The sequence below is a fragment of the Falco punctatus genome (genome assembly GCF_963210335.1).
Source record: "Falco punctatus genome assembly, chromosome: 7".
Lineage (NCBI taxonomy): Eukaryota > Metazoa > Chordata > Aves > Falconiformes > Falconidae > Falco > Falco punctatus.
This window is the reverse complement of record NC_137587.1, coordinates 37,610,332-37,627,690: the sequence shown is the minus strand read 5'-3', so window position 1 is coordinate 37,627,690 and position 17,359 is coordinate 37,610,332. Positions and strand designations below refer to the sequence as shown.

At 35.7% G+C, this 17,359-nt stretch overlaps 1 protein-coding gene across 5 annotated transcripts in view; it reads right to left on the bottom strand.

Annotated features, from left to right (window-relative positions):
- Positions 1-17,359, bottom strand: part of KLC1 (kinesin light chain 1) — a 49,189-nt gene that overhangs the window by 6,163 nt on the left and 25,667 nt on the right. For 2 of the 5 annotated variants that reach the window (XM_080394863.1, XM_080394860.1), the window contains 8 exons: positions 16,777-16,878; positions 15,950-16,123; positions 15,698-15,797; positions 14,777-14,826; positions 14,619-14,686; positions 12,571-12,679; positions 9,009-9,170; positions 3,537-3,667 (listed from right to left, as the gene is read on the bottom strand). In XM_080394863.1, the coding sequence (XP_080250989.1) occupies positions 3,537-3,667; positions 9,009-9,170; positions 12,571-12,679; positions 14,619-14,686; positions 14,777-14,826; positions 15,698-15,797; positions 15,950-16,123; positions 16,777-16,878 (896 nt within the window). Of the gene's footprint in view, positions 1-3,536; positions 3,668-4,246; positions 5,034-9,008; positions 9,171-12,570; positions 12,680-14,618; positions 14,687-14,776; positions 14,827-15,697; positions 15,798-15,949; positions 16,124-16,776; positions 16,879-17,359 lie in introns of those variants that run through there. The other 3 variants (XM_080394859.1, XM_080394861.1, XM_080394862.1) reach the window with 3 other exon arrangements.

Sequence of the window (17,359 nt, the reverse complement as noted above, 5' to 3'; positions counted from 1 at the left end):
CTACTAAAGCAAGACTACTAACAGTCAAAGTCAAGCATGAGTTTTAAATGCTTTCATAAAGCAAAGGCTTAGCAGAATAAGCCAGAACACTAACGCACGCAGGCAGCAGCTGCCACATAACATAGGCTTACTGTTTCTTCCTAGCATTAAATCAGAATGTTTCAAAAGCTAGATTGCACGCAATTTAAGATACTTGACATGAGTGTTAGCAACAACAAAGCAAGGACTCATGCATGGTATACACCTCTCATTTATTCAGGGAAACATGTACAACAGAGGTTATATACGGAAGTCAAAGTAAGTTAATCTGTAAAACACAAAACATTACATAAAATCTCCAAAAGAGCACAAAGGTTTATGGAAAACATTCCAGGGAAATGCAAAATCCACTAGTAAAAATTTACACATGTATTTTTAGTGCCAATTAAAAAAAAAATATATTTTTTTTTATGACACATGTGATACTGGTTTGTTTGTGGGTTGGGTTTTTGTATGTTTTTACATCAACATACTTAGGAACTTTAGCCTGGCAAATGCACTTAATTCCCTCCATGTTAGGAACACGATTGCACAAAGAGCATGAAGTTGTTTTTCTGGTACATAAGCAATAGCAATAACGATAGTTTGGTCTCTTTTTTTCCTCTTTCTTTGAAATTATAAATCTTAATTGTTTCATTGTATGATCAAAATGTTTTGAAGTGAAACAATCAAACTTAACACTAATTAAGCAAAGTTGAACTATTACATAACTGAATTCTGAAATAGAATAAAGAACTGATACCATACTTCAAGTACTGTATGTTTCAAAGAACAGTTAAGAGACTTGTTCGTTGTCAAAAAGACTTTTGCATGACTTCAAGAGTTTCCCTGATGAGTTTTCCACTCATGTATCAAACATATCAAACAACATGAAAACTAAGCATTTCTTTCATGCTGTGATACTAATGTACTTCTATTTGAATATTTCTCATTCAGAATCATACCAGCACCGTCAGTTACTATTTACAGCAGCACATTATAAGCAACAGGCGGAAATAAATTTCAGAATAAAGCCTTCATAGAGACATAGGCAGGGAATGCAGAGGTGTACTAGTAAGGAGGGAGGCACATACATCTTTTACCTAGAGTGGCTGACTTCACAGCAAAAATGATGTATATGTATGCTATATTAGCACTGTAGCATTCAGCGATCAGAACCCACTAAAAACCAAAGGTCTGCATAATAAAAACTGAATATCCCTTCTATTAAATTCAGAAGCAGAAAAAAACAACAACAAAAAAAAACAAAAACCCCCCACCAAACCAAAATCCCCACAACTCTAGTTTACTAAAGTTTCTTTAGAAAATGAAATCAAACTGACTTCTTGGAATATCAATATATACAGCTATGCTTCATGATCTACAAAGCTGGTGTTTAATACCAAGAATCTTTGCATTATTTAGTAAAACCAGCTAATATAAATTAGATTTTAAAAAGTCTATATTTTACAAGAAAAGAAATTGCAATATTTGTTGTCTTATAGACTAAACGTGCGTATCTACAAAAAGCCTGTCAATGCAATACACTTATTCCAAGTTTTAAGAATAAATTATTCTTTGAGAACTACGGTGACATCTAAAAACCAAGAACACTTCGTCAAAAAAAGGAAAGCAAGAAAGATATTGCTTTGTTTTAAAATTTGTTTCACATTAATGTCTTTATTTGAGGAAATCTTATCTGGTGATACAGACCCCACAGTGTAATTAACGTTAATGTCGGTAGATTACTTCTACTTTGGTCAAATAACACTACTGAAGTGCAGACCATAAAAAGTAGGATTAAAATAAATAACATAAAACTCTTACAGAGACACTGTAAAGCCAAATGTCTTCAGTTATATGTAAGCATAGTTTTCTACATCTATAATCACAGAGTTACTCTACCTGCAGAAGTTAGCTCAATTTACTACAGAGAACAAGGAATAAAACTCTGACTTTTAAGAAACCGAAAAAAAAATTGTCATGTCTCAAAAATTAGGAGAAAAATGCAAAATTAGCTATAAATATATGCATCTATTTATACAGGAATGTCCCTGAACTACGATGTATGAACTCTAGACAGAACTGAATAGAATCAGAAAAAGAGCGTATAAGAATTCTAATACTGAAGACAAAGAGGGAAATCTCTTTTGTTCTATTTTGGCTTATATTTGCTTGTTTTCCCTAAAGCATTTTACATTTACATATTTCCCTCTTCTAATCACATGCCTCTCACAGTTTTTCCCAATCTATCACCTCAGAGGCAGTTCTTAAAGATGTTATCAATAAATGCAAAGGGATTTTTGACCTTGATATTAATTCAGTGCTTCAACATCAAGTCTCTGGCAGCTTTAATTAACAATTCTAATAATCACATCAGGCTGAATTTGAAAGAGATATGTGAGGAAGCAAATTCTAGATGTATTACAGCTGTACACAATGTTTACAGCCGCATAAAAACAGTAAGGCAATGCTTCACTGGAGCACTTACAAAAACACATTGAGCCCCTGCCTCCAGATCACTGTCTCTGGTATTACCATCATCGTCATCTACTATGTTACTAATATAGGTCCAGTTGCTCCATCGAAAGTTACTCCAGGTTCTCCAATTTAACTGTTTTAAAACCTAAGTTCAAATTCACATTGTCATATAGTTCCCTGCCAACTAAATGAGTTTCAGTTTTCCGCAGAAAGGGGAAGAAAGAAACCCTGCAAAACTGACTGCCATTATGTTGGGGGTGAGGTGGAACACCCACGAGGGCTACCATGAAAACCAGTAGTACATTTTAACATTTAAACTTCTCTGCAGCAACCAATACATGATGAATGTTTTTATGCATTTATTAGAAATATTACGTACATGCAAATCCATATCATATGGTAAATAGGAAAGAGTGAGAAGTCCAATTCATTAACATTTGAATTTTGACTTCGCTGAGGCCAAAACGTTATTGAGATGTACAACTAGGTTAAAGTTTTTCCAGGATTTTCCTCTGCTCTCTGAAATCTGGGGGTTCCAAAATTAGAAACTGAGAAGGGCTCAAGTCAGTACTTCTCTCTATACCCACAATATATAAAGCTGTATCAAGAATGTATCAAGATATTAAGCACTATCAAGAACATTAGCTGTGGGTTGGGTTTACCGTATTCAGGCTTTGACAATAGAAGTCAGTAACATTTATTATTCTTCCCTGCTGCATGAAAAGGAGAATTTTGCAGGTAACTAAATTTATCAGTAATTCTATGAGACTTTTCTATTCAAGTGGCTAACAGTAAATAGGGAAAAACCCACTTTTAAAAATGAGTTGACTCTTAAAAGCAAATACTCCTCAGATGTTACAGAACTTTCATATATATTTGTAAGGAATTATTTCCTGTTTTATTTTTCTTTTAGACATAAATCTACATTGTACGCAGTTAGCTGAGCAAAGAAGAAAACACTGTCCTAGGCACTACACTAGGCTACAGCGGGGGCACAGAACGAGGGCACACCAGCACAGCTATGAACAGATAATTACCCTGGATTCTTTGGTTCACTGTCCCGTGAACTTCCTCCCTTCAGCTTTCTAACCAGCTTCTCACTGCTGCGTCTAATGGAAGCACGAAGTTTGCTAAAGGAACCACTGCGTTTTAAAGATCCAGTGCCATCCTGAAAAAAATTGAAGAAATGTGAAACTGCACGAGTTCGTTGCCCTCCCCCAAAGCTGGCTCAAAAGCATTTCGTCGATGAATTATTTTTTTTATTGCTGTTAATATATACTTAGTAATTACCTAACCACATTAATACCGTATAGCTACAACTTCACCAGAACAAAAGGGTTCCTTCCAAAGATCTCTAAAATGTGAAGACATGCTCAAGCCATGATTCATAATAATAAAAACCCACCACAGCAGCTGAGCAATTCACCATCACCATGTTACCATTTCACATGAGCACACTGTGGTTAACAGAGTATAAGCCCCAAGCAAAAACATTCCAGCAGTCTAAGAAAAACACCTGTTGCATTCTGTCTAAACATCCCCGTTACCTGCAAACATGTTTGTTTAATTCTAAAATCCTTAAACAAAAATATTTCTGATCAGAAACATGTATGGTTAAATTCCTGTGCTTCCATTTTCACTTTCACCAAAGAAAGTGTAAAACATGATGAAATGAATTTTTCATACATTGCATTCACGTTTTACACTGCCGTGCTGATCCAAAGAAACTTCCAACTGACCACGAGTCTATTTTTAAATGTTTTACTCTTAAGAACTCCCAACAGTTTAGTAAGATTAGAAGTGACTGCTTCCTACTTCACAGAAATCCTATGTGATTATGAAAGAATAATTGTGAAAGAAGAAAGTAAAGTACTACTAAGCAGACAAAGACAGACACCTGAGTTGGAGTGAGTTTATTAGAAGTTAGAAAGACAAATACACAAATCACTGAACACCAAGATTAGTAGAGAAAAGCATAATTGCCAAAATCTCACACAAAGACTAAACAGCAATGCTACTTTAGAATAATCATAAGTGAAGACATTCAGAGTTCCATATTGATGTTAACCACGTAATAGGTCTCTAAATACATTTTAAAGCACTTGGAGAACATGCCTTACTTTTAACGGGTTTGGTTTTGTTTTTCTCCTGTAAAGATCACCATCATGCCATTTCAATAACACCTTGTGTGATACTTTTAACTACCTTTTTTCCATAGTGAACAGCTACTTATAAAGTTCATTGTTACTTTTTTTTCTTTTTTTTACTAATGTATTACACAGCAAATGGTTGTATAACATTTTGTATGACTAGATACATATCTGGCAAAGCTACACATGTACAGAAATAGAAAACCAAAAAAGGACACCAGCACTGAAGGAATGGCCAGTTTACAGGGAGGTGTAGCTCTGACAAGAATCTTAAGGGGGTTGCTAAAACACAGCAGTCAGTACTGAAGAGAGAAGTTAAAGCCTGAAGGTGGTGCACGCCCGTCATGCAGGAGACAGTATAAGAATCACAAAAGGCATCTAGGCCTGTCAGAAATGGAGAGAGAAAAACCGAATGAAACTGTTGGGAAAAATTCAACAGTTTTCAATTTTGAACAGTTATTTTTTACAGTATTTCTAGGTCACATTCAAAACTATTTTTTCCTGAGTAAGTATCTGGACCGCCCTTAAGTACAAAGTGCAGGCCCTTGCAATTGCCAGGATACATATCTTTCTATAGTTTCTCCTATATCACTAATACATGACTTACAAATGAGCATGACTTACATGAGCAATGCTGTGCATTCTTTTTGTATAAAATACTAAACACCTTTATGAAGTGATAGCTTTAGTATTACATTTTGTAAACAGAGAAAGGATTTTTTTTTCAGCTGACATTAACACAAAAATAAAAATAAAGAAAAAAAAACAAACAGAAGAAAGGAAGAGAGCAAGGTGCATTCATTTCAGCTTTAACTTCTGTCAGGAATTTTCCTCAAAACAAAACAGCAAGAAGAAAGAGGTCCTCCCCTAACCTCCAGACAAAATTCTGTTTATTACTTTAAGGAACCTGAATCCAACTGACCTGAGTCAATTCAGTTTCACAAATATTTTTTAGAACGTACTTCTGTGTGTGTGTGCATATATATATATATATATTTAAATAGAATTCAAGTGGAAACTTCTCTACTTGCCCTAATGCAGCAAGGCAGCTGAAAGAATCCACCTTTAAAAATAAGCTGTGGTTCAATTTACACATTTTCTATTCTTGCTGTAAGTACAGAGACTATTACTGATAGTCTTAAGATAACTGCTTTGAAAGCCTTTATCTATAGCAGCTGGAATGAACAGTAATTAAAGTTATTCCTGGAAACGGCAAAATGCCTTGCTACCAAGTAACTAGAAGATCAAAACCTGAGTTAGTTATCTCGCAAATTAAATTGCATATATTGTTCACACTTTTAAAAACAGACTTCGGCTTTTCAGGATTGAATAAATTGAAATCTATAAATTCCAATTAGAAATACTAGATCAGTGAAAAGGCTAATTATTCTTATGGTCTTAAACCAACAACACTGTAGTAGTGAAAGTGATCCAAAGAACAAAGGCAAGACAAATTCGATAGGTATGGAGCGTAACTTCTATTATGCTAACCAGCACACTAGGAATAATCAGACAAGCTTTTGGGTACTTGAAATCCGAAATAAAAACATCAAACCCTGAACTTAAACACTGACTGCATGATTATCAAGATGCCTTTAAAACATGAGTTTAAGATTTTAAAAAAATATCCTAAATGCACTACGAACAAACAAGAAAATCACAAGAGCTATCAATTTCTATGGCAAAGCTTAATTGCCTATGTTTACATCATTCAGAATGAGAATCACCTTATTACTTTAGCTTACACCTGCCCACCATCATCATCTTCTGTACTTGTAGCTGTCTGCCACAATGCCCATCTGACTGTCAGACACTTCTTATTAAAACAAGAGCAACTCTGACCAACTAGTCTATGGTAGTAAAATACAATTTCATTTCACACCTGAAAGCGGATTTCTGTGCCCAGAAGCTTGTCTTCCTGAAGTATATGGGTTAGAGTAAGAAAAGGTACTTCCCCACGCTAAGAACGTTATCTTAAATTAAGCACTATCATACCACAAAGGTTTTGTCTGTCCTGCAACTGGCTGCAAGATCAATTTACAAAAATGCCGATTACAGATACCTGCTGACATTTTTTGTATACGAATATAATAAGGGATACAAATCTTGGTATTTCTGTGTTGAATTTTTAAGACCAAGTATTTCTATGCATCTTCAAGTATCTTCTGTTAACTTTAAGGGATGAACTTTAGAAGACATATGCACTATACATGCACTATACAACCTCACTTAACATGTCTGTTTTAATAGTCAACGGAAGATTTACTTCAAAAGGTACTTCAGGTTTTTTTATAAGAGTGTAACACACTACATCAAAGCATATAATGCTTAATATGGATTACATTACATATGAAATTCACTTAATCACAATAAACCTTCCAACAAAAATTTTCCATTTAAGTTTGCCACTTTATACACTACATATTCTCTCTGATAGCCAAGAACATGAGTCAGCTTGACCACTTCAGAAGAATTTAAATGGAAAAGGCAGGCCTCTCTTCAGGTTCTGCACACAGAAGTAAAGAATTCTACTATACTTTATGAGCCAGAATATTTTGTCTGGAGGAACACATGAGGGTAAAAAAAAAACACCACAAAAAAACCCCACAAACCCCCAACTATACAATATAAATTAGATGGAAGAACAGCACTGAGATAGAAACACTAGCAGGGTAAAGGGAGAGAGAGTTGCCCACTTTATGTAAAACATGTAACACAAAATACCTTCTCTTAAAAGGAGAAAAAAAGAGCAAAGATGAGAATGAAGCAATGCCACTTCAGCACACCAAAAATGAAAAGTCTGCCCTAAGAAGTCAAAATTAAATTTTTCAGAAATTTTATCACTCAGTTTGATTCAAATACTGACCTAGAAATACTGTCTATTGCTTTTCCACAGAAGGCCCTTTCAATCCAAAACCTGCATGCTTGTTTAATGTCAATAACAGAAAAAATGTTTAATCCATTTAGAACATATAGTCATGCAAAGTACAGCGAAATTAAGGGAAGAGTACAGTACACAGTTCTAATGCTGAATGGGCAAAATGAGAATTAAAAAAAAAAAGTGTTATCCAACCTTACTTTGGCTTTATTAATGATGCAGTATTATTCACAATAGATGCTGATTGACTGTCTTGGCACTGAGAACACCAATGCCAAGAAAACAATAATAAAGAGACAAAAGCAAAGATGGAAATAACGTTCTCCTTTAAAACTAAAGCAGTATGTGTTTTCTCAAGGTTTCTTTGGAATGCTAAACTTTGTCTCATGTGCCTAACAAAAAGAAGAAGAAAAAAGATTGCTATTGTAAAAGAAATGAAACTTCAGAATGCTCAATATTGCAAAGTAGGCTACTTCCCCTCCCATACAGCAAAAGCAGGCAACACCACTTTAATCATCTAACAGAATATTTTCAGCAGAACTGCGGATAGGAGTTAGTTCTAACAGTGCAATATATATCCCATTGCCAACAATGGGATAAAGCATGGGTAAGCTGGTGACAGAAGCAAAGACCATAAGCCAGATCAATAACCGAAAGCTTGCACCGTCTTTCAAATTAAAGGAAAACAAGTTAGAAAAATGCATATGTAATTACATCACAAATATGTTTTTACTTCATGACAATCAGTGTTACACAGTGAAGCCAATATATGGGAAACAAATAGAACAAGGTCTGACTCCAGTCAAATTCTAATATGGGAAAAGGGATATTAATTTCACTTAAGAAATATGAAGTTACTATCACGTTATGTAATGGCACTGCTTCTTAGAATGGATTGTACAGCAGCCTGAAAAGTTACGTTCTTTCCTCTAACAAGCTGAGTAAGGAGGAAGATTGGAATTATTTTAGTGTTAGACTGATCACACTAATAAAACTGCTAATACTTAATATATCTCCATAGCAAATGTTCTTTGTGATTCCAACAACTTCGGTATTTTTTAAAAAAATATTTAAAACATAGGCAAATATGACATAAAAAAGACAACAGCAAAAGTAAGTTAATTGCCAGAGTATTTCTAACAGCAAAAAGAAACCACTGACAAGCAATTGTACACCAGACCATAACCAGGACACTCAATCAGCATTGGTTAAATACAACTGCTTGGGATTCTTGAAGAAATTTCACCATTCAGGACAAAAGACATAATGTTTTAAATTTTAAAATATTACATTTTTTTACATTATGTTATGATAAATAAAATGTTATTCTTAATTTCTTAATTGATTCTGCAAAATCACAAAAGACGAGGTAGATCAACCAAGTAACTACTGAAAACACAATAGGCTGGTGAATGGACAACCATATTTGTTACGGTGATAATTTATCTAAGCTATTTTCTTAAACTGTGTACTGTACTTACCCCATTCCATTCTACGCTCATACTCACTTCCTCGCCTCCATCAGGACCACTCTCGTACTTTACCACATCAACATTGAGGCTTTCCCGGCTTCGCCTTTTTTCTATACTCTCAGGGTCATTCAGCACTTCAGCAACCCTCTGTTTATGAACATTGTCAAGACCCTGAGAATTAGATGAAATGTGAAAAGGTTTTATTTTATTACAAGCTGTATTAATCTACAACCTACACACAATAACCATACCAAGAAAGAAGTCCAACCAACTCCATCACCCTGATTCTGCTTTCGAAGGACGGTTAAGTTGTCCTTTTTACATGGCAGGAATCAACACAGCATGAAGCGGGCAGACAGTTTGTGGTCTAAGAATTTGGTGACTTGTCATTCTTCTCCTCCTTCCCTATCACTTGTCAAAGCCTCATGGTGTTCATGTCACTCACCTGAAGCCAGTTTAATATTTAAGCAATTTATAGATCAGGAACAGTCAATGCAATTTCAGTTTTCCACCTACCAAATGGTGCAGTATTCACCCATCTTTGGGAAGAACATCGCAGGTGTCTGAGTATCTAATACCTAAGACACAGGCTGTGTTATTTTAAAATACTGATATATGACACTTGACACAGTAGTATAATTTATCCTTCAGAAAGAAATCAAATGAAAAGTTTATAATAGAGCAGACTACGTATGTCGTCAATAAAATACATTTACTCTGTGTTAAAGCATGCCCATCAATTACCAAATAATCCTTTATATACCTTAAAAGCACTAAAATACCTTCTGTAAGGCAAACCTTTAACACAGAACCTAGAAAGTAACACAGCTCAAATTGTACTTATTCAGTTTTGTTTTCTTTATAACAAACCTACTCCACATCATAAATGGTATCTGCTGACAGGAAGAGATCCCAAATGAATGCCTTACATGTAAGAAAATATTTTGCATCTTTCACTGTGCAGCACTAGTAGCAACTGCAGCAGGGAATCTGTACAATAAATCCATAAAGTTTATCACAATACAGGAAGTGAAAATCATGCCTAAATTATTCTTGAAAGTCAATTGCACGAGTAAGAAAGTTGTTTCAGTGACATTGAGAAATCATGTTCTTGGTTCCCATATAGCTGCCTTCCATCAACAGAAAAGCAGAACAGCCCTCCCTGATGGAACTCTACACACAGGGAAGCATGAAACCAACATACAATGATTATATATTTTCACTTCCACATGGCTGTATGGTGCAGAAAAGCAGCTACACCTCTCAGACAGTAGAGAAACACAGCCTCAAAATGGCTTTTCCACCAATCCCTTTAGCAGCACAGAACACAAAAAGCATAAAACTATCTAAATTCACCACTAAGAAGATGACGTATCCCATACAGACTAGGCTCTGTTCCAAAGCTATCATCTCTTATTTACCTCGTATGTTAAAAAAAAAATAAATAAAAAAAATAAAGGGACAAGGGAAGTGCACTTTGCCAGTTTGATTCTGTCATGAAACACGAAGGACAAAGAACTTCACTAGCCTTCAAAAATCTAGCATATTTACCGCAGCAGCTAAAGCAAACAAAACATGCATGAAGGAGAACTGAGCTGTGGAGGACTGATGCTTTTCCACACTTGGGAATGAAAATACCTCCTTGATTTTGCTCAAAATGGGAAATGTATTAACCCTGTCCTCCTTTAATGACCTAGAATAGAAAGGCAGTGTTAAACACTGCTAGCAAGACAGCACTCTTTCCTACGTACCCAAATCTAGTACTGTGTGTAATGTGATGCATTATGGTATAGGTGGTATATGATGCACCAATAAAAATCTGAAGCATGCTTAATGGAGTAGCAGCAACAAGCTTCCAACAGGCTCTATGGAAAATGGAGACAAGGAACAGTTTTTGCAGTGGGACTGGCAAGCCAGAAATGGGCTAATTAAACATGGACTCCAGAAGACACTCCTTCAATAACCAGATACACCCATCCTTAAATCCCAAATAAACAATTCCAAGCTTCACAGTAAAAATTTAAGTTGAAAAGCTGGTGCGCTGTTTTGGTGTTTAGATAAAAAGGAAACAAACATAAGTACAAGCTGTTTTCTTCCAGTCTTCTTATTACTATTATTTTATGCCAATTTACCCTGGTTGCATCTGTCCACAGTGAAAAATTATCATGTCTAATGGCAACAGTAAAACTAAGAACCAAAGCAAATATGTTAAAGATGCATCACATGTTCATGTCTTATTTTCAAATCACATTTGAATGACACACACCAAAAAATGAAACTTCAGTAAAACCATGTGAAAAATCATCCTCAGTGAAAGTACCCGTATCAACTATTTTGCCCCCACCCTTGAATTTTCCTTGCTGAAAAACTTTTGTCCCAGGTTTATACTTTCCTCTTACCAGTTTCATTCCATTTATTTGGCAAACACAAGTTTTCCATCATTTTTTGTGGAAGAAAGAACTTACGCCACCTTATATCAAAGGGAACTGTTGCAGAATTCACTAGAAGAGCATGAGGTTTGCCAGGAACTTTTTTGCTCTCTCCCTTTTCCTGAAATCTGCTTCTATACACATCAAACACTACACTATCATTATTGAAAATACAACTTCGAATCAGTATAACCAATAAGAAACAGTACATTATCAATAAAGATATGGTCCATCACCTAAGTCAGCTTACTTGAATTTAGAATTTGAGTTTAGAATTTTACATGGACATGTAAGAAAAATAAAATAAAAACCCAAACACTTCTGAAAAAAATACAAGTCTTATTTACTATTGCATAAAAACAAAACTGACCTTTACAAGCTTTTTTATTCACTTACATTTTCTTATCTTGCTTTCAATTTTAAGCCATGTTTGCTTGTCCAGTCTTACGTGGTTTTTTTATGAAAGACATTGTATCAAATATCCAAAGGGGAAAGGAAAAACAAAAAGCCAACAAAACCCTAACAAAAACAAACTCTCTCCCACCTTCTAAGACTGAGAAAGGGTTATCTGAACAGCACATCTGAGAGCACTGAGACAGCACTGAACTTCTCCACATTAGAAGTCCCCCCTTAAACTGTAATATCCATCCCATCGTTTTGCAAAAGTAACAGGAACAGTGACTGATAAAGTTATAAGGGTCTTCTAAAGGTCTGCACCAGTCAGTTGTATGCAGAACAGAACATTTTTAAGTTTGACAGCTCCTTATTAAAAACAGAAGAGCATTACTGGCAAAAAAGATTATCAACAGAAACTCTCCATTTAACCCTAGTATGGTCTCTCTCCCAGGAGACGTAACCGATTGAGGACTGCTGGCCAACACAGTGTTCTCTTCTCTTCCATTTTCCACGTAATTTCACTCCTAATTTGAATCATTACCCTGGCTACCTGGTGCCACTGCCCTAGCAATTAACCAGTTTGCAAGTGGTTAAGATGGTATCCAATTTATCACCAGTTCAGACTGGTCAGGCACCAGACTCTGAATAGTGAGAATTTTATATATACTGCTCGTATAAGGTACTGAAGTTGAAAATCTGCATGACCACGATGCAGCAGTATCATTAAGGTGAATTTTCATACTTGCCTGTTTACGAGATCTCATTGCCGCCTCTTCTAATGTTTCAGCAGCTTCGAATTTGCCCTGTCGTCTGTAAAGTGCCCCAAGGTTCTTTAAGGTAGTTGTTACTGTTGGACTATTTAAAAAAAAAAAAGAAGTATATACACCACACACTAAACCCTTCTCAATTCACAAAATAATGAAAACTTAAATTAATATAGTATTTATTATATTTTTGTAATTATTTAGTAAGTTTCTCTTGAAATATACTATACTGTACTCCATGTACCTGGAAAAAACTGTTAACCCCTTTCAAGGTGCGTTAACAGCTGACACTATGAGTAGTCAATAGCCCTGGAACTAGAAGTTAGTAAGTAGCCTCTAGGTCTACTCAAGAGAAAACTGGAGTACTATATCCTTGTGTTTCTCAGATGCACCTGGAGGTGAAAATTTATCCCAATCTGAGTGTGCTCACCTGAATAATTGCAAAGCTTCCAGAAAAATAGGCCTAACTCATGCATACAGTGACCATTAGTTAGTCACAAAACAAACTTACAGTTCCTTTCATCAGCTTTTACTTAATACTTATTTGCAGGTTCTATGCATTCAAACTACACTAGAACAAAGGAAAAAAATAAAAATCTTACATTCCATTAACAAGCCTCACTCTCAAAGAAGACATTTTTGTTTCACTGACACAATGAGAATTAGCTCAGTCACAGTATTGTTGCGTCAAGTTTTGCTCCAGTAACAGCAGAGAAAAGATTTCCTCATGCATTAGAATGAACTAGTACATGAAAAACAAACCAACAAAACATATTGCACCCAGAGTTCAGGATGGAGAAAAAAAGAGCAGATTTCAGCAGTACAAAGGTTCTGTTGCTTGTTAAATGCAAGAACTCAAACACTAAAGAAACAAGAAACCCTCACCAAGCATTTTCAGTACTAGGTGAAGTTTTTTTCTTACACCTGCACATTTCAAAAAAGGCAGTTAGGGAATAAAATTAAAGCAAACAAAAAAAAAATATTTCACCAAGTGTAATCCAAGCTGAAGTCCTTTTTTCTCTTCTTTCATTTTAAAGTTTTTTCTTTCACACAAAACTATATACATGCACCTCAAATACTGTGTTTGGTTTTGGGCCCCTCACTACATAGAGGTGCTGGAGCGTGTCCAGGGAAGGGCAACAAAGCTGGTGAAGGGTCTGGAGCACAAGACTTATGAGGAGCCACTGAGTGCACTGGTGTTGTTTAGCCTGGAGAAAAGGAGGCTCAGGAGGAGCTTACTGCTCTCTACAACTGCCTGACAGGAGGTTGTAGTGAGGTCGGGGTCCATGTCTTCTCCCAAGTAACAAGTGCTAGGACAAGAGGAAACGGCCTCAAGTTGCATCAGGGGAGGTTCAGATTGCATACTGGGAAAATTTCTTCACCGAAAGGGTGGCCAAGCACTGGCACTGGCTGCCCAGGGAGGTGGTGGAATCACCATCCCTGGAGGTGTTTAAAAAATGTGCAGATGAGACACTTAGCGATGGACTTGGCAGTGCTGGGTCAAGGGCTGGACTTGATGACCTCAAAGGTCTCTTCCAACCTAATTGATTTCATGATTCTATGATATTTATCAAACTATAGAAACTGCCATAATGCTGAATTGTGGCAGTTTAACTTTGTTTTCTTGTGCCAACTAGAAAACTTAAGTCTCAGTTATTTGCAGTCTCCTTTTTGCTTCTGGCACTCTTATCTACAGATCTTGCTGGGGGCAGGGAGAGCATGTATGCCAACCAACGGTATAAGAAGAAAGAAAGGTGACCTGTGCTTCCATGTGAAGGATTGCTAAGAACACAACTGGTGAATTTTTTATGTCACTTACTAGATCTAACCAGCCTACATTAAGAGATGCCTCAGGACTTGAAAACTGCTACTGTACTCCTGAAACCCAGTCCTGGGGCCTGAATTTTTAGTACTATAGTTTTTATAGTCCTAAGCAAGCAGCTGGTTGTTTCATTTTTAAATACACTTTAATCTGACATTTCTGGATACTGGGAATTGCTGTGGTGTTTGTCCTTAAAGAAGTTACCCACCTGTCAACTTTGCAAGCTTTGTACCAGCCACCATATTCTCCAAAAGATGTGCCATCTTTTTGCTTTCCCTAAAACAAAAGTAACATTGAAGAAAACGAACCAATTTGTAACTTAAACAAGTAAAAGCTAAAAAAACCCACTTATGACAACGTCCTTACTTTGCATTCTTCCCTCTCTTCTGCATGCATCCAAATAGGCTTATTTTCATCTGATGAAACAGAAGAAAACGGTTAATAGAATTACAAAGCTACAAAGTATTTATTGATTTTCATCCTTCTGAAACGAAGTTGTGAATCAGGGAATTAAACTATTAGCACCACAAAAAAGCTTACCGTCCATACTACAAGGAGACAAATAAACATGCACCTGCACCTCTTCTTTTCTAGTTCTACAGTCTGTCTTCTTTTCATATCTGAACTTAGAAACCCTTACCTCTGAGAACCTTTGAAGTCAGCATTTGCTGCCATCGATTTGTCATGTGCCCAGTTCTACGCTAGAAAACACGCATTTCATTCTTTCATCATAACAACTGTTTTGACATCTACTAAGTGGTGCATATGCTACCATCATGGAATGCAATGAAAATTCTTCACTGTGACTTCTAATTAATAAAAGGCATTCAACTTCAATATACGGTGCAATTCTTAACTGAAAGGTATCTTCCCCATTCTTTAAAAGTATTAATGGAGGACTCACATTAACAATATATTTATTATATCATTAAATACCCTGCACTGACTTTCTCCTGTGACTGGAAAGTGTCATACATTTTTCTGCCACTGTAAAAATAGAAAAATTGGTTTTGGTTTGGCATAAGATAAATTATGCCAGAAACACAAACCATAAAACACAAACCTACCAAGTCTACCTCTTGTAAGAAAAGCTCTCCCTTTCCATCAAACATTACTGCTGTATCTAAATACTTTCTTATGATGAATGTACTTCAACGCATATATAATCTCACTTTTTAAGTCTTCCTCAAGCAGACAATTTTCATCAGGATACAATTAACTTCCCACAGATTTTATTTCTCAACAACTAAAAACATGAAACATACATTCAAATCTAGGGTTTCTTACCATCTACAGAGCCAAATTCCCGTTCATGAGCACGAGTAAGAATCTCTTTGTATAAAGTTTCCGCTTGCTTAAATTTGCCCTGTTTTAGATAGCAGGATGCCTAAAAACAAAATACACACACACCCCAAGAAGATATCAGCACACTGTTTTATTTAGCTTGATAAACAATAAATACAGCACATGTTGAATAAAAGTGCATTTTAATTAATCAGAAAATTTTACTTTCTTAGATTTACTTTATAACGGGCTTACCAGGTTATTCTTTGTTTTTGCAACATTTGGATCATCTGGTCCCAGCTTGGTTTGGTAAATTTCCAGTGCCCTCTGATAGTAGTATTCAACCTCCTCATATTTACCCTGGTTCTGGCATAGTAAAGCCAAGTTATTTAACTGTTTGGCAACATCAGGGTGATCTTTCCCCAGGACCTGAAAATTAAATACCTTATATTAAAATACGATCTAGTCATCATATCAGGGTTTAGAAATGCATAATTTAGAAATAACCTGTTAATTTTTATTGCTCATCAATTCAACGCAAGGATGACAAAAGTAAAATCTGCATTTGAAAGATATGAAAGTTACTCAGTTCTGTTACAAACCGAGAATGCTGCAGAACAGCTCATAAGAATAATGCAAGTAGTATAATAACATCATATGCAGCACATTATACAAAGCCTGAAGATGCAGGCATTCAGTCTCACAGACTGGAATAAATATCCATGTGGTCACAGAACAATCAACTTAAAAATGTTAATGTTGTTTCATTATAAATTCCAATGCTTTGTCAAATCAATGATTAACTATCAAAATGGACAGAAAAAGGTAAAGAAGGTTAATTACAAGATACAGAATTTAGAATACACCCAGAGTGTTCCAGCAGCTCCACAGGACTACTGGAATTTATGAGTGTTTTAAATTTCAGACACTGCTGACTACTTGGGCATTGCTAACTCTGTGGTTTATCTGGCAGATCTACCCAACCAAACATTAAAAAAAAACCCAAAAAAACCGTAGTGTTCAAACTTTGCCCTCTCCCTCAAAAAAATCCACTAAAAGGTGCTGTATTCTCTTACTCATACCTTTTCTCTGATTTCCAGAGCTCGCTTACACAATGGTTCAGCTTCTTTGTACTTTCCTCGTTTACCATAAAGTACTGCAAGATTGTTTAGAGTTGCTGCCACCTGTCAACAGTAGAGATATATTAATTACACTGGAATTTGCTGATACAAATATCTGATAAATGAACACATCTGCAATGCATCGATGTTTTCAAATTTTCCATGCACAGGGTAGACCTCTTAAAATTTGCGAATGAAAGAATAATTATTATTGAATGCATACATACACAAATGAGGAAAGAAAAAAAAAATCAAGAGATTACTTTTGCTTCATTTGTGGAAATGTCATTTAGTGCATATAGTTTCTTCGTATTTTCTTCTCTTACAAAGCTACCTCTCACATCTAGAATCAGAGATGCCCTGCTTCACACAGGCTACATGAAGTGAGATACCACATTAATTTTAAGCACCAAGTACAAAAGTTTGATTTACACATTTCATTTAAAAGCAGCAGTAGAACAAATCAGAAGTACCCCTTCAATCTGAGATTAATAGTGTGATTCCAGTAAGAAATTTAAAATCTTTCCCCATAAATTAATTTCCC